The 27,119-nt window shown below is 43.1% G+C and overlaps 1 protein-coding gene across 1 annotated transcript in view; it reads left to right on the top strand.

Annotated features, from left to right (window-relative positions):
• The window catches only part of LOC111874897 (PDF receptor), a 67,968-nt gene that overhangs the window by 9,867 nt on the left and 30,982 nt on the right, over positions 1-27,119 (top strand). Inside the window, exons 2-4 of the mRNA XM_023870757.2 lie at positions 9,723-10,017; positions 16,129-16,236; positions 24,441-24,601. Coding sequence (XP_023726525.1) covers positions 9,921-10,017; positions 16,129-16,236; positions 24,441-24,601 — 366 coding nt within the window. The 5' untranslated portion in view covers positions 9,723-9,920. The remainder of the gene's footprint in view (positions 1-9,722; positions 10,018-16,128; positions 16,237-24,440; positions 24,602-27,119) is intronic.

Below are 27,119 nucleotides of genomic sequence, written 5' to 3'. Positions count from 1 at the left end.
CCTTTTAGCGGAAGATATTCCGCTGTGGAAACTAACCAATCCTACTCTGAGAAACTTCATAGAGAAGTACACACAGTGCAGAGTGCCGGATGAATCTACTGTGCGCAAAAATTACGTGAAGCAGTGTTACCATCTTACAATTGAAAGCATTAGAGATAAGATTCAAGCTAATTTTGTGTGGGTATCAATCGATGAAACACAAGATTGTGAGGGACGGTTTATTGCAAATTGTATAGTTGGATCCCTTAATAAGAATGAACAATCTACACCATATCTTCTTGCGGTAGAGCAATTTGAAACCACAAATAGCTCCGCAGTTTCCGAATTTTTTATCAAATCCATGAATTTACTATGGCCGAATGGCATTCAGTATGAGCACGTATTGCCTTTTGTGACTGATGATGCAAGTTATATGATGAAAGCCGGTACTGCTCTTAAAGTTATATTTCCAAATATGACACATTTGACTTGCCTTGCCCATGGGTTGCACCGTGTTTCAGAAACAATTCGTGCAAATTTTCCGCTTGTTGACACAAGTTGTCTTCTGTGAAGAAGGTATTTATTAAAGCGCCATACAGAAAAGAAACCTTTAAAGCAGTAGCACCGAGCGTTCCACTTCCTCCAGAACCAATTTTAACGCGCTGGGGCACGTGGCTGTGTGCAAGGAGTTATTATACCGAACATTTAAAAACAGGAATGTCGTGATTACATTTGAGCCCAAAAGTGCAGCTTCAATTCAAATTGCCCAAGAGGTACTAAAAAACGCAGAACTAGAAACTAATCTTTCCTGTATATCTGCTCACTCTCTCATCTTCCATCCGCCATTTCCTCGCAGGAGGCAAGCAATAGCAATACTACTTCGTATTCAAAACAACTGTTTCCAAATTGAATTCGGTTCCTGGAAGAGTTGGTGAAGTAGTAAAGGAAAAAGTATACAGCATTATTTAGAAAAATCTAGGATATGAACAAATTTGTGAAATTGAAGAAATTTTAGCCGGTAAACGTACTGAACTGCCAAGTAAAAAATCACTATCAGTGGAGCAAATAGCGGCTTTTGTACATGCGCCCCTAAGTTCCTGTGAGGTGGAAAGAAGTTTTTCCCGCTACAAGGACATCTTACGAGAAAATGGGAGGCGACTAACTGTGGAAAACCTAGAACATTTAGTAATTGTGAACTGCAACAGAAGAGAAGTTGAAAGTTCGGAGAGCTAAATGTGAGTACCATTGGTTTTTTAAATTTGTAATGAAATACACGTATGTTGGCTTTGTTGCATGATTTGTGTTTAAGGATAGCTTTTTATTGCAAGTGAATCGTTCAGTGATTACATAAAATGAACTTAAATATTGATTTGTTGGTCTTAAAATAATTTAAAATCAATTTTAATATTTGGCATAAATTTTTGTGTGCATATTTTAGTGTATATTTCGGAAGCTTTCGTGCATAAATGCATACATATTTAAGGGATTATTAGGGCATAAAAGTCCGGTCCATACTCATAACACACACTCACATACACGGCCCAAGAGTACACAAGTGAAGGAACATAGCCCTGTAGGTTAAGTAACCCCCATCTATCTATCCCAAAGCGTTACCTGTGTCACGAATGCTAATCAACACCGACCTAACACGGGGAAGAAGGGACTACACCCCTACAGCGCTTCTCACTCAGAAGACATGTACCTAATTTTACTTCAATGTTATGGGATTAATTTTACATAATTTTACATTTATAATGTAGCAACTTTATAGGTTTTATGGTTTATATCAATGAATCGAGCACAGGTAGTAGGCAGAAACGGCTGTAAATATGGGCTCATATGTTAGTTAAAATGGTTGCAGTTCAGAAACACTTTTAAGTATTGTATCACGGTTGAAACATGTGATTTTCAATAAATAGTTGAATGTGTATATATTTTAAGAGTTGTGCAGACGGAACACGTTAATTGGTTTGGTTAAAAAGATTTAAGTTGGAAGGGAGCGGCCGTTCAGAGAGGACTTGTACAAGGATGCAGAGGAATAGCCATTGCTAGAAGTCATTACCAGGAAACGACTAGTGAGGATACTACAGGCTTGAAAAGACTTAGCGTGTGCTGTAATGACTTGTAAAGTGTGGAAATCATGTGGGTTCGAGCCCAGGTCATGTAATGTGGGATTTGTGGTGGACAAAGTGGTACTGAGGCAGGCGTTCTACCCTGCTAATCTTCATTCCAAACACTGCTCCACAATCACCATCATCTATCATCTGGGGCTGGTACAACAGGTCAGTAGTGGCCGCAGTACCAAGTGGATTCAGTTACACCCCACTAAGAATAAAAAAAAGAATAAATGTCCCCCATAAGACGGCCCCTGAGGCTGTGTAAACACGTAACTGGGCGTCCATTCACTCCCTGGTGTTTGTAAGAGATGAACGTTCAACAGAATAGCTGTTTCATCACGGAACACGTGGGCTACGTTGCTTATTGAAAACGTCGAAGCAAGAGAGCCCTGCGGTTACAGTCTGTCTGTATGAACCGGTCTGCTAATATTGCACGAGTACATGTATTTCAAAATAAGATGCAAATGTCGAGCGTGTAGAATAGTTGCTAGGGGCACGCGGTAGCGTATTTGGTTGAGGAACTATGTTACAAGCCGGAAAGTCGCAGGCTCGATTTCCGATGAGTTCACTGGACTTTCCAATTGAGATAATACTTCCAGCTGCATATGGCCCTGGGGTCGACACGGCCTCTAACAGAAATGAGTAACAGGAATCTTTTTTGGGGTAAAGGGCGGCCGACGCGTAAGACTGACAACCTCATCGCTCTCTGTGAGCCGACTGCCTAGAAAACGTGACAACCCCGACGTCTCACAAGCCTATAGACCTTCACGGCCTGTTACAAAGATAGCAGTTTAGAACCGTTGCTATGCAACGATCGCGTGAAGGACAATACAAGAAGACGTTTTCCGTGTGGTCCGCCCCGAGGCTATATAAGGAGAAGTTCTAAGGGAGCAGTTATTTGTTGTCAGAAGCTGAAAGAGTTCAATTGAAAAAAGTTCATTTATGTCAGTGTCTGTCGAGAACTGAGTCACGTTCTGGAGATGGCAGTCGACGGCGATTGAGAAGAAATGACAAGAAAGGAATTTGACTGTGAAATGAAGATTTGAAGTGTGATTTGAAGCGACAGTGATACTGTTATAAATCCGTTGCCAGGATACGACTAGTGAAGACTGAGAATCCTAGTGCGTGTATAACGGTGAACCGGAAGTATGTAAAACAGCGATAGCGCTGTATTGCCTGTAATGCCGAGTAGTGTGAATAAGATATTAATAAATCCAATAATCCAATCCAGAACCCGTCTTATAAGTCACGCGCAACCCCTACACGTGACAATACTTAGGATATACACAGGACATCTGTCAATGCAGGGTTCTACAGCAGATTATGCCTTAACTTATTTTACTGCTCCGAAACGGCAGTCACGCGAACAGTCGTATTGTGTTCTAAGGGGTAAATGTGACCCAGTTACTTTGTCTGCCTCCGGACCCCGGCGCTTAGCTTGCAGTTGGTCACTCGCATCTGTGGGCTGGCGGGCGAGCACTCTGTAGGCTGTCCGTGTGAATTTCCGAGCCAGAGGCTTCACAGAAGTATTCGAGTACTTCCGTCAGCCAGTAGACAACAGGGACTGATGAAATAAAAGCAATCAATGCATCTCACTGTCTGGCACTTAATTTCCTTCCGTTCAAATTTGAATGGAAACATTCTGAGAGACAGGTCAACCTGTCGAATCATCGTGACACACGCATTCACAGTAATTCACTTGTCAAGCAGATTAAACTGTTCAGAAAAATGTAGGAAATTATTTTTATTAATGTATGTAACCCCTTAGCAGGGGTTCGATCCCGGGTCTGGTCAAGTGGGATTTGTGGTGCACAAAGTGGCACTGGGGCAGGTTTTCTCCGAGTACTTCGGTCTCCCCTGCCAATCTTCATTCCACCAATTGCTCCACAGTCACCCTCACCTCACCCTTAGCAGGGAATGATGACCTTTTGTTTCGCTGAGGGCCTCTTCACTCCCAAATGTTAGCAGCCAATTTAGTGTAATTTCACACAAAATTACAAAATAAAGTTGGACAATAGATCCGATGAAAATGTAACCAAGTTTGGAACGTCAGTAACATTTGCATTCCTGGAGAAATTAAGAGATTAAATTACGGGAATGTCTGCTACCATTCATGTCAGAAGACTTGTCTTCCAGCCGCTGTCTAACAACACAAGATTAAATTATACAAAATTGTAATTTTACCTGATGTGGGTGTGGAATTTGATGTCTCAAGTTAAGGAAAAGACCCAGACTGAGTGTGTTGGGGTCCGGATTTGGGACCCAAGAGGAAGGAACTGACAGGTACGTGAGGAAATAGCATAATGAAGAACTTCATAATTTGTACTCTTAGCTAAATATTGTTGCCGATATAGCCGTTGCAAGGTAACGACCGGGAAAAAGGTGGATATACCAGGGCCGTTTCTGGGAAAGCGTTCGGTAAACACGTTCAAGTTCCTAGCCAGCAGTTACTTAATAATGCAACAGTTGGACTACTACAGCGGAAGAGTTCTGTTGTTTGTGTGGTCATTGGTCATAACGTAATGGATATTTACATTTTACGTGTTAAACATGTTAATAAATGTATATAAAACATATACAGGGCCTCTGTCAGTACAGGACATAATCCTCTGTACTGAGCCTCTACTTTGTTGCAGTGAGTCAATCAGTGAGTTCGTTGGTGAGTTGCTGAGTTAAGAGCACTGCTGAGGTTCAGTCGTGAGCTGTTGCTGTTAGAGGCTGGTATCTGAGGCCAAGGACAGTATGGAAACTCAGAGAAAGAGCAACCTTCGCGTTGTTGGAAGCCTCTACCAAACAACGGCAGTGACGATGTGACTGTGGATACTAGTGTGTGTGTGTGTAACAGTGAACTGTAAAGTGTAGGCACGTGCTGTATCAAGGACTCCAATAAATCCGATTATTCACAAACCCCGTCTGCGGTAACACACCATGCACACTATGGATGTCTGGGTTATGGGGCGGATACGAGATTCTAAGAGGAACACACTTCTCCGGTCTTCAGGCTAGAAGTCTTACGGAAGTGATTCATATTGAGATATGCTGCGTTGTGATACCGTGCTTTCTGGTAAGTCCATATTAGAATTTTTTGGGGCACATACTGCCTCGGCTTCCAACTTGTCATATGAGTTCATTTCCGTGAGAATTCTATCGTTCCAACTGCATACAGACTGTGCCAGAAGGTTGCTTTCACTGATGTCACCCTGGGAAACCAAGTTAGGACAAAAGAGTGAGCCTCCACAACGAAGCCTCAGGATCTACAGCAGCAGTCGCGGGAGGGCCCTTCGCAGTTAAACATTGATCCATCCCACGCACGCTGACAGCGCACAACAGCCTTTTCATCCGGAAGATTTTCCGGCATTATGCACCATTATTGTAGCATAAGAGTCCGCGGTTTTCTTGAACTCTGATGCGACATGTTACAAAGTAAAGCTACGAGCTCTGAGCTTTTGCTCAGTTCATGTTGTTCAGAAGCATTTAAACCTAAAGTAAAGTGAAGTGCCTACAGAGTCTGCAGAGGGCTGTAGTCTTCTTATATGTCTGTCAATACGAGGAGGCTCGGCGGGCAATATCGACCACGTTCTTTGTAAACATTAGCCTACTTAAGCCAGAAATAAATCCTATGTTCCTCTAGTATTGATTCCTTCTGTGTAGGAGTTTAGTGAGGTTTAGTTGGGTGGACGGTTACACTCTGCAAAACTTCTCTCATCACAGGGAAGCTATACACACTGTGACGGAATCTGTCCATTCGTTAGGCAAAGGCTCGGTAAACACCGCCTGAAAGCCGGAATAGTGGAACCAGAGAAGGAATTATTCGTCTGACAGGCAACGCTTCATGAACGTTTCCGAGTCAACGCATTCATGATGTGCAGTGGTGGAACCCTTGGAGACGGTGATCTCTATCCGGTTCTCTCGAAGTTAAAAAAAAGATAATTCATTCGTCAGAATTTGAGTGGAGTACCCCGTGTGGAGGCGGGGTCCAATACCTCCTCCCTAGCAATGAGAGTCGTAGGAGGCGACGAAAAGGGAAGTCTCGAATTTGAGACAGTAAGGACCCGAGAATGACTGCGCCGGCGAGAACCAGCAGCAATTGTAAATGACATACCCGTCCTCTCGTCGGAGAGAGCGCCCCACATAAAAAAAATCTGCAACTGTCTGACATCAATAAAAATCTTGTCTTAAGCCCCAGATGGGTGCTTTATTCCAAGGCAGACTGGCCGACTGACCGTCGGTTGTAACATAAGACTCAGACTCAGTAAGTTCAGTGTTCAGCTGTGGAGTGTTAACCAGCGGACAGCGGAAGTTGAAGGAGTGACTGATCTGCAAATCAGAACCAAGCCAGTCGCAGTGGAAGAGAAGGCACTGGTAGTTCAGCAAGGAATGGAGCGAGTAGTTGAGAGTCACTGGTTGTGAGCTGTCATAATTGAGTGTAATTGTGAAGAAGAGCCAATAAATCCAGAACCCGTCTTACAAGTCACACCCCAACACGTGACAATATATTTCTCTCTGTATTTACGATACAAATATTTTAAATGTAGCTGAAGTACACGTATTTCTTGTGCCAGTGTTTGTGAAGCTTGAGAGTACCCGGTCCTGCTGGCAGTGTGGCTTGGTGCCTGGCAGGAGGAACACCATTATTGTCTTCTTTCAGTCTTTCTTGCATCTCTTCCTTCTACAATTTATCCCTGTAATCTCCCCATTTTTCTATGCCTATTGTTCCTAAAGAAAAGAACGATAAGTTATTGAAAATTCGATGCCATGTCTTTTGCAGACGCTGCAGGCAATCTCCCGCGATGGACGTCACGAACTGCTGTGCACACTGACGCAATGATGCACATAATTCACTTCATTTTAAATAAATAATTAACTCTATAAGTTTACGTCACCAGATCAATTCCTATGTATAGATGTCTCTTTCAGTCAGAGGGCGGATTCCTTGTGCGGCGCCCGATATCCCTCCTGCTGCAAACAGCTTCGACCCACCCAACACCCAGAGTGCCCTGCCAGATGTCTGAACTATTTCTACGGCATTAATTGTTTCTGTTCCCTCTTTTCCCGCCGCCAAAATCGACTCACTCCTGTCACGGCCATAGCGTTTCTACCTGCCTCCATCTTCAGGGTCCAAGAGTAGACCAAGAAAGAAGTAAGAAGTAAGAGTGTACGCTTTTGTTCTGGAGGTCTTCAGTTCGAATATATGGCGGAACTCTGGCTATCTTGCCTGGAGTTTCAGTGGTTTCCCTTATTCACTCGTGGCGATTGCAGGGATACGTCACAACCCCTTCCTTTCGAATATTTTCAGCTTCTTTCATCAGTAATCACACCATTCGAGGCTATGTAGGCTAGACGAGGAAGCAGAAATACCAAAGACGAGGCTCCTGAACTTGTACAGACCACGCTAAATAAAAAGTTAAATAATTCTTCTTTGCGTAAGAAATACTAGTACTGCGCTCAAATGCTGACGAGCTCATGCAGGCGGGGGATCAAGATGTACGACCACGTAAAGAGCCGTGTATATGCGAGGTCGTGGAGTGTAACCAGGCGACATTCTTGATAATGAAAACCGCATATATACGGAAAATATGTAAACCTATAATTGGGGCAAAGGCTCAACCGTCAAATGATAAATACATTTTGGTATCTGGGAACTGTTATTTTGGAAATATTTTTCTGTATAAAGAAGCAGTGTATAATACTGTCACGTGATTGACATTAAATGCACTTACATATCGCAACTACAACTCATTTCCGATTGACCTAATCCTTCCAGCAGCACTATGACCTTGGGACCGACTCAGCCTCTAACAGAAATGAGTATCAGAAAACTTCACAGGGGTAACGGGCAACCGCTAATTAAGCCTGACAACCTCACCGCCGTCTGTGAGCCTCGACGTCTCATAACCCTATGGGCCTCCAAGGTCTGTTACAGGGATAGCTTTATGTTTACTTGTTCAAAGTGGAATCCACTGATCATACAGTTTTTTTCTTTGAGTAAATTACGACAATCAGCTTCTATGATGAAAGGCCTGTGTTTTTTATGCCAACTTTTGCTGTTCTTTGACCAAGTTTTCGAAATAATTTTAATATTCGTTTGTTGCGCATTTCTCAAGCACAGAGTGGGTCGCGCGAAACCTGGTCTACACGTTACATTACTATGTCTGCACCCGTGTAATAAGAAGGCAGGGATTTATCTCGGAACCGCTCATGGCTGGAGCTGTCTCTTCATACCGATAGCATCCGACTGTTACAGCATTTCCATACATGTTTAAGCGCTTATCTGTGTTAAAATGAACCCCTTTTAAAAGTAATAATATGACAAAACGTGAAAAAATATACAATTACTTAATTTACACAGCAGAAAACTTATTAAAATGTTCTGTTAATAAAACTTCAGTGGCCTTTACTTCACTCTATGTACGTTCATGTTCAGACGGCCGCAAAGGCTCGCCACTTAAACCTTCCGCCTGGCTTCCGCGTTTATTCATCACACAGTTCTCACTCCTGCGCGCAGGAACTGTTCAATGCAACTTAGTGGCTCTTAGGGAGGCCGAATTGATTTTCATATCATGCCAACTGCTCATCTACTGGAAATTTTGCCGTGTTTCCTAGGTCAGCCTCTTCTCCAGTTACCTCATTCCAGATTTTATTTTGTAACGTTCTATTTAGACATCCCTTTCTGACGAGTCTGCTCCTTACGTTGCTGCAGGAACAGATTAATTGTTGTTTGTAATTATACTTACGTTTCGATCGTATGAGACTTAATTTAGCTTCCTGGCAGCAGCTCGGTCCTTCCACGTCACAATCAACACGCAACAATGGTCTCACGAACATTCCCGGAAATTACGAGCCTCTACAATACGAAGCTTCCCTCTACATCATGTGGGTGTAAATATAAGTTTACTTAATGTAAACGGTACCGTCCCGCTAAAATACTTGCAGATTTTTCAGGGAATTCAGAGATTTCGTTAACGCTCTTGAATAAATCACGCTGCCAGGAAGGAGCGTTCAGAGAAGGAATGGAGGAACTCACATTGTGATGATCTTCATGACTGTGACACTGTGCACTCTTGTAGGTAGATACTGTCACGTGATAGTGACTATACACAATGTTTGGATTGCTAATTGGATTTAGTGAACTCTTACAGAACGTAACTATAGTGCTAGCGCTAATTCACACACTCTACAATTCACTACAGCACGCACTAAGCCTGTTCAGTCTGCTGTATCCTCACCGATTACCGCCTGGTAACGGCTTCTAACGCCGTAGCTTCCTGAGCTTCTGCGTTTAGGTTATTACTGACCGGCGACTCTCTCAATTCACTAAACTCTAGACTTCTCCTGTTTATACCATCTCAGCACGGGCCGCATAGAAAACGCTTCTCCCAAAGATCTATTGTTGCATCACGTAGCTTTCGCAAGGACTGCGTAGACAACATTGCTTCCCAGTTACTCCATTGTTGCGTGTTAAGAATCTCTTGCGGCAATTATTTAGGAATGATTTCGCCATCGTTGCCTAGCAACGGGTCTACATGTAATATTATATTCACTGAATACTAAGAGCTTTCTCCTCGTAACATGGAACAGTTTTAATCTTTATCGTACACCCAAATTTCTTTCTTTTTGTGTTTGCAGAGCAGACGATGAGGATAGACAAAATGGCGGAGTGCATAATATGGGGGAGAACTGAAGAAGGGAAGACTCTACATCTGCACGACTACGCTCTGGTCTTCAAAACGAGGGAAGGCCGACCGATGTAAGCGGAATATAAGTACTTCACACTGGACAAGCGAAGATCGCCAACTTATCTGAAGTTCCAGTAAACGCGACAAGATGGACGCAGTGTCGGACAGCACTGGCAGCTGGGGGATCAACACGAGTTTGCAGGCGTGCGTCCAGAGGTTCGATGACTACCTCATTCCATCGGGAGGTCAGTACGGCGTCAAGTCCTATACGTAAATCCTGAGCCACGAACTGTGATGCATGTTCTCAGATCTGAGTCCGGGATACTAATCAAACGCCGATCCAAGTTTTTAAATATTGTCATATGTATGAGTGACTATAGACGGGGTATGGATTTGTGAATAGACTTACTGATCACTGACAGACCGTAACTACAAATAACTATAACATTGTCGATGATTTCCACACTTTACAGGTACAAATCACTACACGCTTAGCGTTCTCCAGTCTATACCGTCTTCAACAGCCTTCCCTGGCAACGGCTTGTAACAGCGGAGATTCTTCAGCTTCTGTGCTCACGTCGTTAATGTCCGGAGAATAAGCTCAACTCTCAGCTGACTGAGTCAGAGTCAGAGTTACTTTACGACTGGCGGTTTACGGCTAATCAATTCGTATTGGCGCCACGCCCCTGGAGACCCAAGACCAGTATTTCTTTTCAACTGAACACTTGCTGTTATAGTCCTCATGTAACATTCTCTCTTACGAGAGGGCGAGTCTGTCGTTTACATTTGATGATGGGCCTCACCAGCGCAGTCATTCTTGAGTCCGAGTCCCGCGGGACTTATAGTGTGAAGAGATTTGGTTGCAGGGTTTGTAAAGTGTGGAAAACCGTAACATTGTTATAATTAATTGTAGCCGATACTTGTAGGTTGTTAAATAAACCAATTAACAATCTGAACGGCGTCTTCAGTAACGAAATACGTTACAATATTTTACTGTCTCAGATTCGAGACTCCCCCAACCTGGAGGGCCAGGTCCGCGTAATTATATCCCCCAGGAACAGGGTGGCCCAGTTATAACCCCAGACATTGGATTTCCTTTTCGTCGCCTCCTACGACTACGGTGGGGGTATTCAAACCCACCTCCTCACGGGACACTAAGTGACTGGGTCGCCCGAATTCTCTTCCTTATAACTCCTTTGCAAGAATCGAATAGAAAACACCGCTTCGAAAAGTAATTCTATTGTTGCGTGCGTATTTATTGTCGCAGGAACGTGTTTACTGAACCGTTGCCTATAAACGGCCGTTATTTATTCGACTATCTTCTACAATAATAATATTATAGGGACGTTCGCTTATGTAATTAACGCATATCAGAATGTTTCAGTGTGCGAGGGAGCTGCAGTGGCTTATCGCGCCGTTCTTTCACTAAAACATTCAAACAACGATCTGGTAGCAAACAGATCAAAACGGTGAATGGGCATGACAGGCGGCGGTGATCAAAGGCCGTGGACTCTCACACCCCACAGCGTCCAGACGCCCAATTATGGACAGTTATAGCTCGTCACAAAGTAGGGACACAGCGAGAGATAAAGCTGACTTTCATCTGCATTCTTTCCAATGATGGTTCGTTAAAATTGTTGTGTATACGTTCCAAAAGCTCACCCTCAATAGTAAATATCTGTGACAGGTGAGATATCTTCTGCTGATTACTTTCGGCGCTGTCATTTCCCAAACTATACAGGGTGATCCAGGAGGAATAGTAAATATTCTGGGAGGTCATAATATCGGCCATTCTAAGCAAAAATATGTACATGTGTCCTATTGCGAACGGTTTCCGGGATAGAGCTATTTCACTGTACAGTTCCAAAATTGTTGATAAGAAAGAGACATTACGTACTGTTTCTAATTCCGGTATTTATTGTTCAAGTGACAAAGTTGGTACAGTTTACCCAGTATAATACATTTTCGAAAGTTCCGCCGTCAGCAGCAATGCACTTTGCAACTCGTGTGAGGACATGGCGTGTTGCTCGTCTGTACAGTGTACAGTGTACTGCACAGTGAAATGGCTCTATGTCGGTGCAACTCGTGTGAGAAAATGGCGTGTTGCTCGTCTGTACAGTGTACAGTGTACTGCACAGTGAAATGGCTCTATGTCGGTGCAACTCGTGTGAGAAAATGGCGTGTTGCTCGTCTGTACAGTGTACAGTGTACTGCACAGTGAAATGGCTCTATGTCGGTGCAACTCGTGTGAGAAAATGGCGTGTTGCTCGTCTGTACAGTGTACAGTGTACTGTGCAGTGAAATAACTCTATCTCGGAAACTGTTCGGAACAGGACACGTGTACATGTACACTGCTTGGAATGACCAACACTATGACCTCCCAGAATACTGACCCTTTCTCCTGGGACATTCTGTATAGCCTCGAATGGTATACGAGAAGCGGGATAGATGTAGTTCCGGATGTGAGGTTCCCACAACAATTATTGTGAACAGTATCTTCTCTAATGTGAAGAGGTGTAGACTCGTAGAATTTCACGGAAGTTTCGAAGGAATTCATTGCCTCCATCTACAGGGTTGAAGTAGGGGGTTCAAGAAGCAGCTAGTAACAACAGTTTGCTTGATGTTTAATGTTTTCTTCCTCAGCTAAATCTTTAACCCTGAAGATGGAAATAGAAACATCCTCTGAAACGTTGGCCAACTTCTGTCAGACTATACTACCTTCACCATGCCTGATGGCGGCTACAAACTACTATTACGGCGGTGAGGTACAAATAAACATGTAGGATATGAGGTTTACCTAGAGGTGGTTATGAAGACTTCTGTTTTCTGGGATATAACGCCGTGAAATCCGTCGTAAGTCAACGGACTTTTCGGAGGGACATGTCGAAGAATAAGACAAGGAAGAAACCAGCGTGAAAGCATGTGGTAAGCAGAGCCCCTGCTCCTCCGAAATACTGGTTGACTTTCAAAGGGAACTCTTCTCAAAGGCAAAGTCGTTCCTGTGCTTAAGTAACTAATCGCCATGCTATGAAGACAAATGGAGGAACGGTGGTACAGCTCCACAATTCATAATCTGGGCACTAGGTGGAGGTGAGTGGTCAGCTTCACGACCTAGCAGCTTTAACCCCAGTACCAAATTTGGTGGGCCTCAGAGTCGATCTGGACGCTGTGGAGTAGAGAAAACATTTTTTGCCCTGCCAGGAATCGAATCCCTGCCGTCCAGCTGCCGAATGAGCTGAGATTTAGGTTCAAGGGAAGGGAAGCTATAGGCTGAAAACAACTCCACAGTGAGGAGCGTTTTGATTTGTAGCAGGTCTGTTCGCAAAGTATTAGAATGATCAAGTGAGACGTATTTACCTTACACCCTGACAGGTGCAGTTTTAACTATACCAATACGTTCCACTTGTTGTTCATTTAACGATGCTGTCAGCAGTTTAAACACTGCACTGTCAAATTGCAGGGTATTTATTATTATTATTTTATTATTATTGGAGGGGGTGGGTTTCCCCATGCACCGCGACTAATAGTCTATTGTACGTCCCCCTTTGATATTCTACCAGTCCCCATACCCTACCGGTACTGGTGCGTGCTATTAGCCCCGTTCAGCCAACGAGGTCGGCCATCGGTACCCGATGCTTCCCCCATCTACCAGAGGCATTGGAAACTACTTGGGCGGGAAACTTGCCTAATTTTGCTCAGAGGTCTCCTAGAGACACGAGGATCTTTTACGTGCCGTAAATCTACAACACGGGACCCACGGCTTAAAGTCCCTCCCGGAGGACTTGTTCCCTGAATTCTTCCGTCCTTAAAAATTCCACGACCTCCGCCGAAATTGCAGGGTATATAGTGAACACTGAATTCGAAAGGACGAGGAGAGATGCGACCTTAGCCTAATGGCGTTACTAGTCCGGAATTTGCCAGGAGGGATCGAGTAATTAACGGGAAACTGAATGAGGTTAGTTGTCGTTCCTACCGAGGTTCGAATTGGGCATTTCCTGAGTATGAGTCTGAATTATCTGGCTCATCAAATGCACCAAGAGTAACATAAGTTCCCTAATGATCGCTGTCCAACTGTAGACACTCAAACATAACCTAAAGGTTACAGGACTTAGGTGCAAAGTTATTACGTTCATGTCTCATGTCCCTTGACATATTAGTTGCTAATTGGTTTGCTTTCAGACTCAAGGAACTTACACATGAGTTCTCACAACCAATCAGAAACAAGTTGGGCACATACAGTTTGTCTTAACTTCCTTTATGTAACTCCGAGGCTTGGGCTGGCTATTTAACGACCCTGTTTCTACTAAAAAATAATTTGATTTGGTTATTCATAGAGTAATTATTGAAGCTGCCTGCGTTTTCCTTTTATTATTTTGACAGTTCTACAACATAAGAATATAGGGATAACAAGCTAGGGTTATGTCCGGCCGCGCCATAGTTCAAGCGGTTTGTCGCTGGCTTCCCACCGTGGCGGCCCGGGTTCGATCCCGGGTCTGGTCAAGTGGGATTTGTGGTGGACAAAGTGGCCCTGGGGTAGGATTTCTCCGAGTACTTCGGTTTCCCCTGCCAATCTTCATTCTACCAATTGCTCCACAATCACCCTCACGTATCATCTGGGGCTGGTACAATAGGCCAGAAGTGGCCGCAGTACAAGGGACTTAGTCCCACCCCACTAGCAATAAAAAAATAATAGGGTTATGTCCACAGTAAACGGAAGTCGGATACCCCTAAACACTTCTCCGAAATTCGCGTGCGATAATTAATGAATTAATGCGTTTATTTCGTCCTGTACTTTAAATTGCCGATCACAGAGGCAGCGAGGTCTAAGGACCTGTGTTTGCCCGCTCCAACACTGGGGTCGTGGGTTCCAATCCCACTCGAGGCATGGATGTCTGTCTGTACTCTTCTGCGTAGGCAGCGATCTTACGAAGTGTCTGATCCCGGTTCAAAAATCCATACTGATTGTCTATAAGATTAAGAAACTGACATGAAACGTTTCACAGATGCATTATGGTCCACAGAGGACAACACGAAATATGAATAAATACTTTAAATTATCTTCGTAATTAATTTAACAATACTGTATTTTTAAAATTGATACAGTTGCGTTCAAAAAGGGGAACTGCAATGAAGCATGTTACATTTTTAAGAATGAATCCTTTCTCTTTCTGTGTCACACTTGCGTGACGTCAGTCACAAATAAGTACCAGAAATCCTCGTGGGGGTAAAGGGAGGCCGGCTGTTAAGGCTGAAAACCTCACGGCCATCAGTGAGCCGACTGTCTAGAAAATGCGGGAGTCTCCACGGTCTGTTAGATGAATAGATTTACCTTTTTTCTCCTAACATCACTTGAAACGAAAGAAGTTTTATATTTTACAGCTTTCTGATTCTCGAAACAGGATTCTTCTCCTTATCAGACAGCTGTGGGAACAGAGCCACGAGCTAGACCACACGTGTTAGGGCTCCGAGTACGAAGAATCCCATTCTGAAAGCATTAAATATGACTGAAACGACTAGCAACTCTTGAGTTGAGACTTGCAGAAGACACTAGACTAAATGCTGCTGTCCTGTACAGGAGCTGGTTACGAGATTTTATCCACAAATTGGTTAAAACAGAGTCGAAATCCCTACAAGAATATTCCAAACTAACTGGCCCTGCTCAGGCATGCGATTTAATCTCCCGTAACTTCAGCAACAGACACTGTTAGTTGCCTACCACTGCACACTCGGCTCCGTGTAAATACAAATGTCCTGTTGTGGTAACATTTACAGCAAGATCTATCTATAACTTCCCGACCTGCACACAGTAAGCAGCCCACCTCTGAGATACGAGAGGTATATATCTCTTGTTTCTATTCAGCCAAGTGGCCATTCCGTCACTTACTCAGAATTACTGGGTTTTTCGATTTTGTCAATCGTCCAGTATATTAAAAAACTAGAGAACACAACGTTTCGGAAACTGGATATATTTCCGTCCTCAGGTGAGGAGTGAGAGGCACCAATTCTGTTGGGTCTCTTAGAAAGAGCTAACCTCAATCACTGGACAGCCTATTTCAGTACAACTATAGCTATATAAATACCTGAGACCAGGCTTTGTCTATGGGAGGTAACAGGAAAATATGCAATAAAAAATTGCAATAATGCATGCACAGACTTGAAACTAAGAGAGAGGGGGAGGTGATTTTTTTTTCAACAAACCTATTCACCAATAAAATCCAGTATCCGAGACGTTGTTTCCTCTAGCTTTTATAATACTGGACAATAGACAAAGTCTAAAAATCGAGGTGAAGCATCCACAGGCAGAACCCTTTAGAATTTACGTCGCTTAAATGTTGTGTACTTTTTTTTTTCCACAGACCTGTACTGCAACTGGACGTGGGACTACGTTTTATGTTGGCCGCCAACACGGGCTGGGACTACTGCCAGACAGCGCTGTCCCAGTGACAAGGGTATCGACCCAACAAGTGAGTAGCATCAACCTGTAGATTATTACCTCACTCCACTGGATGTCCAGTAACAAGTGAGTAGCATCACCCTGTAGAGTAATCCCTAACTCCACTGGATGTCCAGTAACAAGTGAGTAGTATCACCCTGTAGATTAATCCCTAACTCTACTGCATGTCCAATAACAATGAGTAGGATCACCCAGTAGATTAATCCCTAACTTCACTGGATGTCCAGTAACAAATGAGTAGCATCACCCTGTAGATTAATCCCTAACTCAACTGGATGTCCAGTAACAATAGTAGCATCATCCTGTAGATTAATCCCTAACTCCACTGCATGTCCAGTAACAATGAGTAGCATCACCCTGTAGATTAATCCCTAAATCCACTGGATGTCCAGTCAGTTGGTATAGAAGTTAGACGATTCATACCTGCGTGCACAAAAGCTCTGTGTGACCGCCAGCGCGAACCGGCTCACGCCAAAGCAGTGCTGCACAAGCAACAAAGTTATCGACCAGACTATGGAGAGTAAAGTGGCTTTCCACCGCGGCCTTTGTGAGTTGTTGCAAGAGTCTGCCAATCAATACAAAGACTGCAAGGAACCAATTTCAGGAGTATTTTCTGAACACCAAGACGCTGTGATCTCACAACATCAAAACAGACCTTTTTTACTATCAAAAGATGACGCACTGAAGGACATACATGAACACAGTATTTATCCGAATATAAGCCTCGCCTTCGTATTATTTTGAAACGAAAACTATTTTATGCGCATGCATAATTTTTACAACTTAGTTGCTTTCACTACTTAATGCGAGTAGAGACTCTACATAACGCCAAAATACAGTAAAACCTGTCTTAAACGGAATCCCAAGGGACGAGAAAAATTTTCCGCTGAAGCCAGGTTTCCGTTTAATCAAGATAAACTATAGTAACTAAACCAGGACATAAACGTATTTGAGACAAAACAAAACATGCTCACTAATTTATTCACACTATAATCACTGAACACATGCAAACATTACACTGAACAGGAAAAAATTGCAGTACTCGCTTTTTATAATTTTACCAGAACTCCGGCAGAGTTTTTTGCACGCAGTTTACTCTCTTGGCTGCCTGACTTTCCACAAACACTTTAGCTTGAGAAATTAGAGTAAGCATGTCTGAATCATTCCGTAGCACGGCAAACTCCTGCGGTACCTTTAAACTGTTGGCAGCGTCCTGATAAGTCTTCACTCTACACTTTTCTTCTTCTATCACAATGTCATTTTCCTCTTCTTCCTCTTCCTCCTCCTCTTCTCTTCCTTTTCGATTTTCTCTAAAATTCTCAACTAATACATCGATATCCATTGTGTCTGGTTCTGTTTGCACATCTTTGTCTATGTTGATGTAGCCCTCAGCATTGCAGTTACTGAAAGCAGCTTCATTCATGCAATGTTGTAAGTCCTTCTGGTCATTCTCATTTTCTACACTAGGAGTAACTTCTACCGTAGAAAATCCTGCTTTTTCGAAACACTTTGTCACAGTTTCTGGTAACAACTTCTTTACTGCTTGACTTATCCAAATAACCGCATCTAGAACCGAGACAGTTCTTGCAAGTTCAGAGGCGGATGATGTAGACTCTATATTGCCGAGTAAAGATTGCATTAATACAATAATTTACGATAGTTGACCTTAACATTCCGAATGATGCCCTGATCCATTGGTTGAGAAACACTAGTGGTGTTTGGAGGGAACCGAGCAAGTTGCACGTTGGAAAGTTCGATATGGGGGTGGCATGTTGCGTTATCCAAGAACAACAAAACATACCGGGTTTGCATTTTAATTCTACCATTGAAGGCGGTTAACCATTCCTCCATGATCTGTGACGTCATCCATGCCTTTCTGTTGGATCTCCACTCAACGGGAAGTTTCTGTATGTCCATGTTTCGGAAGCATCGTGGCTTTGCTGCCTTGCCAATCACTAAGGTTTTCTCCATTTCACATGACATAAAACCACATAGAAAAATAGTCGATCTTTCTTTGCACAGTTTTCCTCCCAAACATTTTTCACCTTTCAAACATAGCGATTTATTCGGAAGCGCGCGGAAGAACAGTCCAGTCTCATCACCGTTCGCTATATTTTCAGGTTCATATCCCTCGATTATGGATGGCAATTTAGCTCCCCATTCCTCAATGGTCTCACTATTTAGATCACTTGACTCACCACAAAGTTCATTAAAAACTATCCGGTGTCTTTTGCGAAAACTCTCCAACCATCCGTTAGATGCTTTGAATTCAGTCTTCCCCAGTTTTCGGCGACTTTTTTAGCATATTCCTGTACCATAGGACCCGACAACCTGTGATTTTTCGCCCCCACACTGACAAACCACTCCCACACTCTTTCAATAACGTCTTCGTTTGCAGTTTTCTTAAGTTCTCTTTTTATTTTTACATTAGCACAAGTTTCCCACCGCTTCAAAATTTCCCTTTTCTTCTTTAGAAATCATACACTTGGGTTTTACCGACGTTAAACATCTTCATGATCTGCTTAACAGACAATATATCTCGCTCATTCTCATGGATCACTTTTAATCTTGTGTTAAGATCAAGCACAACTCTTGTCTTTGTAGCCATGATGACAGCTGCTAGACTAAAGTAGAACTAGGCCTAGAGCCCTTACTGAATACAATTTCCAGAAGGGGAAAACAATTCTGCTGATTCTCAGTGCAGGTAGTGCAGTACCGTTAGAAGCTTATTTTAAAGAGTTAGGGAAAACTAAATACTATAGAATGTATGGGATGCCTAAAATTATTCTAAACGATGCATTCCGGAAGACTGGAAATTTTCCGTATAAAGGCTTATTTTGATTTCCGTTGTCCGCGTTAGACAGTTTCCGTTTAATCCAGGTTATTTAACATCTTTTCAGCCCCAAAGTCAAGGGACCTGAAAATATTTCCGTTTAAGACAGATTTCAGTTTAATAAAGGGTCCGTTTAAGGCAGGTTCTACTATATTAGGTATGATACATTTTCATTGGGACTTCACTGGTTGGCAACATAGACTCGAATCGAGATCACATCGGTATGTCGTTTAATCGAAGCTAACACCCCATCTCTTGGCAGTAACAGCGAACTGCGTGCCTATACCGGATCCAGACGGTCAGATGTTTGCTTCCCGTGTACGAACCGCTTATAAGCTGCGTCCTCATTTTACAAGCATCAGTCTCCGGAAAAGTTTGGCATAATTCAGAGAATGTTACCTGGATATGAGGTTCGGTGTGCGCCTGTGCAGAGTGCCTGCCTGTCGCCGCAAATGGAACACAGCTCCCGCTTTACAAACCTGTGAGAGATAAATAAAACTTAATACTCTCTTAAGGTTTGTTAAAACATTTATCAAAGTGCTACAAATTGCATGGCTATACTGACCTTTGTGACGTAACGTTTTCAGGTACTATCTTTTAACAACGGCACCTAAAATAACTGCACAAATTTTGTGGAGTACACCCAATTTGTACCAAATTATTAAACAGTAATAATACAATGTTTTTCGGGACTTGCGACAATATATACTCAGTTCTGAAAGAATATGTTGTAGTAAGGTTGTAGTTCGTACAGAACTCTTAAATAAATGTTCGGAGACGCGCCCCCTGTGCCTCCGAATCTAAATAGATGTAATATAGCGATCGTATTAATGTCTACTTTGTACCAAATACATAACTGATTTCTAAATAACGTTTGGGGTTACGCGCCTTGATTTATTAATCGTTAGTACTATAAGAGCTAGAGATATTTCAGGTTTGTACCGTATCATCTAGGTAATTTCACAGCAACAGATTGAGTTACTCCTCATTTATGTAAAGTTATTAAATATTTTATCATAATAATTTAGTACGTCACTTTGTAAAATCATTAAATGTTAGATTGCAGCATTCTGTTGGTCTGTGTAAATCTGACTTTGCTTTCCGTTTTTTGCCGTCTATGTGAAACGTCCGTTAATACTCTCTTTCATTAGCACTACATGTTTCGGCCTAACCGGCCATCTTCAGGTGTACAGGCTGTTGTGATAAAGGAATCTGCTACTCACTGTAATGCGGTTTGGTTATCTTATGTGGTTGTCTCGAATTACTTCTGGTTATGTGAGTTAACAATCTGTTCTCATTAGGTGAGGTGGGCGGCCATCACAGTAAGTAATCAGTAGCAACCACATAACCACATGAGAGAAACAAGAGAGCTTCACAGCGAGGAGCAGCGTAGCGAGGTGTAGTTCACAGACGTTTCAGAGAGTCGTATTGCCCCTACTTTTAGCGTAGCGAGGTAAGCCAAGCAGGAAACTGACGTGAAGCACAACCTCACAACATTACAATTCAGAAAACAGCATTATTCTAAGAATTTACTGAATATCTCGGAATGCTGAGGCAGTCTTCTCAACAGGGAGTTAGTAATTGGCTTGTAGTGATAAGCTGATATAAGCTTCCGTCTCGTTAAGTTGTCCGTTATTGCTGTAAACATAAACCCAGCAGACAGTAAACCGCTGTGTGTACAAAGTTATTACGTGGCATCCATGGGAAGGCAGACAGTAGAGGATGTGGGTAGGACAGGAGCCACTGGTCTGCCTTCACATGGGGAAACTGTTGCCCAGATCTCAGACGCTCTATATTGGGAGAGCTCTTGAGAACAGGAAATAAGAGTTACGCTCTCAAATATATCCTCCTGCTCCATATTTACATATAGTATATTAAAGGAAGAAAAGTAATATAGCATTTCGCGGGCTGTTCTCGACTTACGATATTACTCGTAATACAAATCGATAGCTCGAAATCTACGTGTACATGCGCTATCGTGTCAGTGCTCCGACTCTGCTTCTTTGTGCGTATAGTCTGTCGATGTTCAGTCGCACGATGTGACTGGTCCGCGCAGACGCATTCATCGCCATCTTCAGATGCTTCAAGTCTGACTTTACTGGTGTCGTGAGAGGAAAAGTAACGATAGTAACTATGGTAAATCGCTGGGGCGCCATGCTCGTATGTTCATTATGTAATCTACAACATTCAGTGGTTCTTACATTATTAATCTGTAGTCTATTTTTTTACTGCTAGTGGGGTGGGACTAAGTCCCTTGTACTGCGGTCACTTCTGGCCTATTGTACCAGCCCCAGATGATAGGTGGGGGTGATTGTGGAGCAGTTGGTGGAATGAAGATTGGCAGGGGAAACCGAAGTACTCGGAGGAAACCTGTCCCAGCGCCACTTTGTTCACCACAAATCCCACGTGACCAGACTCGGGATCGAATCCGGGCCGCCGCGGTGGGAGACCAGCGACTAACCGCTTGAGCTATGGCGCGGCCCAATCTGTAGTCTAAGTAGAGCTGATAAATGTTTCTATTCCAAGGGGCTAGGACTATCTCAGCGTACGTTTGTGGCAAACTGAGAATTGACTTACAATGGTGACTTTGGCCTGTGCTGAATGTTTTATTGGATTTGTGCGACTTAATTTTCCCCTGGCAGATAAAATACATCATGATGCCCTCTTGAATTAATAATGCATGAATTCCCCCCTCCTATGAATTGACCTGGCCTAATAGTAACTTTCTAAAACTTCGCTTACTTCCTTAACTGAGGCTAATGATCACATAAACTCTAGGGGATCTTCCTTTTTGAAGTTCTCTGCTCCGTATTTTTCCCATTTTAATGGTGGAATCTTCAATACTACTTCCAGATGCTTTATAATCAATATCCTAGTGATAGCCTGAAGAACTCTGTCCTCTGGGATGTGACGCCGTGTACATATTGTATAAGCCGACGTTTCGGAGGAAAGTATCACCTCCATCTTCAGGATAGAAGAAAAAATAAAAAAATCCGCGAGCGAGGAACCAGCGTGAGCTGGTGGCTCCAGTCATGGCTATATCTCTTCTTCCGTATACCCTTAACCCGCATTGCTCCAAAAATCTGAGAAGTTTTCTTTCAAGTAGACTTAATGACCTTTCATCTGCCTTCAATAGCAGCCAGGTCTCTATGACAATGCTCATGACTAGTACTGCAGAAATTGCTTCTAAATTCTCTACAAAATTGTCCCTACGTGAAAAGGTCTTCCATCGGGTATAGTGGATGATCACTGGTTTGCCAACAGCTGCACTGGACTCCCCCACTGCATCTACAGTTGGAGGCAGAGGCCAGGGCACGACTCTACCGTCTCCAGTGTATTGATCTGCCAAATGATATTGAGACATGTATATGAAAAACCCTTCACAGATTTCCTGACAGGAGTGAATGGGAAGACGGGTTTCGGCCCGATAGAAAAGGGGGACTGATCTGGTATACAGATGGTTCCAAGATAAATAAGGGCACTGGAGCTGGTGTGTACTGCTATGGCACGAGTCAGAAACTTAGTTTCAGCCTTGGGCAGTACATGACAGTGTTCCAGGCAGAAGTATATGCCATTAAGGCATGTATTATGGAGAATCTAGATAGGAGCTACAGAAATAGGAACATCTACATTCTATCTGACAGAAAAGCTGCACTTAAAGCGCTTGACAAACACCAGATCAACTCAAAATTGGTCAGGGATTGCCACCAAACCCTCATGGAACTGGCCAAACACAACAGGGTACAACTGATATGGGTGCCGGGGCATGAGGGTATTGCTGGAAACGAAATAGCAGATCAATTGGCTAAGATTGGAGCTGAACATCCGCTCATAGGACCTGAACCAGCCTGTGGCATCTCTACAGGAGTTGCCAGAAAGGCAATCAGGGACTGCGCAAATATGAAGCACAAGAAATACTGGGGATCCTTGACTGGACTCAGGCAAGCAAAGGGGCTCAGACGAGGTCCCTCCGCTAAAAGAGGGAAGGAACTGTTGAAGTTAAACAGGAACCAGCTACGATGGGTGGTAGAACTACTTACAGGACACTGTCACCTCAAAGAACACCTCTCCAAATGGCACTAAGTAACAGTCCCACTTGTGAGAGGTGTCAAGAAAAAATGAAACAGCCACACATATCCTATGTGAATGTGAGGCCTTAGCTTGTTTAAGATTGCGCCACTTGGGTCAATATTTTATGGAACCAAGTAACTATTTCGACGTCCCCACGTTCAAAATCCTGTGCTTCATTCGAAGCGCAGGATTGTTGAGAGGATAATCAGAAGGGGAGGCACAACAGATCACTGTGGTCGCGGTACAAGGGCCAAGAAGGCCCATCCCTTATACATCCATTCATTCATTCATCACTAGTTTGAGCCGTTATTTTGAAGTGCGTGCAAATATTCCAAATACATGAAGCTCTTAAGACGACGCTTGAAGGACATATCTACGCCAAACAACTGAAAACTTAATTAAGAACTGTCTCGTCTAATACGACTATGGCAGGCCTTTTGATGTGGAGACACACAACCAGCAGAAGCCTCGTGACTCACACTAAAGAGCACTTGAAAGCTGTTCCACCGTACCAACAAGGTTAATTAAATATTTTAAATTAATTTCCAGAAATTGTGTTTTCATGACTTATTTTACGATGCTTTCAGTTGCTAACCTATGCAGCTGTGAAATATTGCATGAGAGATGGCCTAACGAAGGTATTATGCAGAAATTTGCCTGAATGGACTGAATAAACCCATAAAAAACTTCAGGATAAGATCCAAAATTCTGTGACGGTGGCGTATTAATACAATTATTCTGTTTCTGGACATTATTCATCGTCCTGTCTTTCTTCAAAACACACAACGTTTCGGAGACAGGATTCTGCCTCCGTCTTCAGGTGTAACCTACTCAGTTGGACGCAACGGGAGGTATTCGAACCCGCCTCCACGTGGACACGAACTCTCCATTGAACTACCAGTCCTCGTTATATATCCCGGTACGTACCGCACAGAAAATCTCTTCTACTGTTGCGTGTTCTCTTGTTTGTCCACAGAGCGGCTCCCTAGCAACGGCTGCTGTACTGCCGCCTGTTTACACAGCTGTTACTTGGCAATGGGTCTACATGTCACAATATTGTGGGGTATAGACCCGATGCTAAGAAGTGACTTTGTAAACAGCGACCATTTCTGGGCAACGGCTTGGTAAACACTTCCCATTTCTAGGCAGCACATTCTTAATAATTCAACAACGGAATGGAGAAAATGGAAGTTCCGAGTCGTGTGTATAAGTGGTCAATAAATGTAATCACCAATCCAAACCCCGTCTATATTCACACACATAGTCCACAAGTGAAAAGATACAAGGTTCAACGGTTTCTTCTGTTTCAGAGTTTGCATATAAGCGCTGTTCTATTGACGGGCGATGGGAGGGCCGGACTTCAGGAGGGGAGTCGCCACCGCAGGGGTGGACAAACTACACCCCGTGCTTCACCCCTGAGATGCTGCAACTCATCAAGAAGCTGTACGCGGGGTCGGAGGACGCGGCCAAGGTACGACGGTTCAAACAGTATTGCACACGGCAAGGCTTGTGACAGCAGAACTCCCCAATCTTGTATTGCGCGTGGCAGTGGCACTTGCACCCATGGAATTTTTTTTGTAATTCTGTCATTCATTGCTAATGAAGGTGTCTGAGATATATGAAGCGGGACAGGTGAAGCTGTACTTTTCGAGGGTCCTGAACACGCCTCACTAAACCACCTGAACACAGTGTCACGTGATTTAGTGACTATAGGTGGAGTTTGGACTGCTGACCAGATTTATCTTACTCTTTGATACAGCTCATGGCTACACGTAACATAACACGTTTATACACACACACTTGCTAATTTCCACAGTCACGTCTTCACTGACGTTGCTTGATAGCGGTTACCAACTGGGGACCTTTCCCTTCCACTAACTCGTCCTGCTTATGACATCTCGGCACGGAACGCACAGAAAACACCTTTCCTCTGTTGCAGTGCAATTGTTGTTGTGGAAATATGCTTGTTTGGGGAGCCATTGCTTTTTGCAACGGCTGTTGTATACTTCCCTAGCAACGGGTTCACTTGCACAACAACAAAAAATGACAATGTCGTTAATGGGTACAAGTGATGGAAAATGACGTAACCTTAGAACTGCATTCTTGAATGAAGTTATTTATAAAAACGTTTCACTGAAAATGGATCTAATATTAAAAGGGATACGTGTACACGGTGGGCACACATTGTGGTACCCTGAAGAAGTCTCATAAATCATGATTACAGTAAAAATGCATAGCGAAAAAACAGAAGAAATTAATCTTGTTGAGAAAATTCTGTTTCTCCTTTCGATATTCAATTTGTTCCAAATTCTCACTTCGATCATGTCCAGAAATGAATTGGTGAAAGCAGAGAGGACGTTTGTGGAAGTTAGAATGAAGAAAGCTGCGGTCTCCTATAACCTGATGCCGTGTACTATAATACGTATTTACGGATGTTTCGGAGTGATATTCTGTTTCTATTTTCAGAGTAGAACAGCTTCATTCTGAAGATGGAGGTAGCGCGATTTTTATAAACGTCAGTGACGATCTACCAAACCATACCACGTCACATCCAAAACGACATTAATGTTCATATTCATCACCAAAAGAATTCAAAACTTTCGCGTAAAGTGGAGTTGAACTGCTTAGGTGTTGCAAGCGGGACCCCTGTTGCTTGGTTACGCTGATGCTGACCTGTCCATCTGTTGGTATCCTAAATTAGAGATCAGTCCAGGAAAACAGCACAGTTGACATGAATGTTTCCCGCTCCCGGGGACGGTGCAGACTGTAACACAAATTGCTGGATGGAGGGGGCACCTTGGGGCGATTCTTATATTCCTGGGTTTCAAAAAGGTGACCAAGTCTGTTTCAAGGGTTCACAACTTCTGCTAGAAGCAATTCCTTCATTTTCGAAAGAATTGTGAGTCGAGCATAAAAAAAAAGGTTTTTCTAAGAGTCTGGAAATTTTAAAAGGAAATTGATCACGGAAAACAGATCCGCATTGTGCCCTACAACACTAGGTGTGTTTTCTGTCCTGTGCTGTAGGGGTGAAAGTCTATACAGAATAAAACAAAATCCTCTAGTCTGGTGGAAAAGAACATATTTTGGGGGGGGGGGAAGACTTCAATCACAAGAATACTAATCATAACAACAGTGGATTTTCTTCATTAATGAGGTGCGTATTCGGTACGAGCACTTCTCCAGTCCAAAGACGGTAAGAATACAAACTTCATTATAAATCATTCGTTTGGCGTCTCTATATCGTAAGGTGAAAATTGGACTCCTGTAGCTTTACTGATTTTTATAAGTTTTGAATTGTGGCCATTCTTCTTTGGACACCCTGTTTCATTAATTTCATGATGATTATTATTATTATTATGGTTCTACAGCCCTTTGTTGGGCCTTGGCCGCTCTTTCAGTTTGCTGATCCCATACACAGTCGGTAGGACTCCTTGGAAAGGGGATCAGCCCGTCACAAAGCCGCTACACCGAACAACACAAACATCCATCCCTAGAGTGGGATTCGCACCCACGACCCCAGCGTTCGAGCGAGGATTTCCCAGAATACTGACCTTTCCTAGTGGGACATTCTGTATATATGTATAATGTATTATTAAAAGAAGTACAAATATTTCTTAAATATGATTTACGAAAATGACAAAAATATTAGTTTCTGGGGCCAATGACGTCATTAAAAGTGAGTATTACTGTCGTTTCTGTGTTTACAGTACTCCCACAGCAAAATAATCCTGTTAGGGTAACAAACTTTCTCTTCTCCACGTCGTCCAGACCGGCTCTGGGGCCCACTCAACCCCCTGTCCAGTGGGCTGACTACTCAGCTCCAAGTTGTGTAGAGGTCAAGAAAACGTGGATCTATACATCTACCCCCCATACTTGTTGATGGTGCAGTGCTTAATTAGTTAAGCACAGGGACAGCTTGTTCTTGACCTTTTTACCTAATATTTTAGCCCTGTCTCTCTCTGTACTGAAAAAGTACAGATTCTAGGAAA

Source organism: Cryptotermes secundus, unplaced genomic scaffold (assembly GCF_002891405.2).
Source record: "Cryptotermes secundus unplaced genomic scaffold, Csec_1.0 scaffold516, whole genome shotgun sequence".
Classification (NCBI taxonomy): Eukaryota; Metazoa; Arthropoda; class Insecta; order Blattodea; family Kalotermitidae; genus Cryptotermes; species Cryptotermes secundus.
Note: the sequence above shows the minus strand (reverse complement) of the source record. Positions and strands in the feature narration are given on the sequence as shown.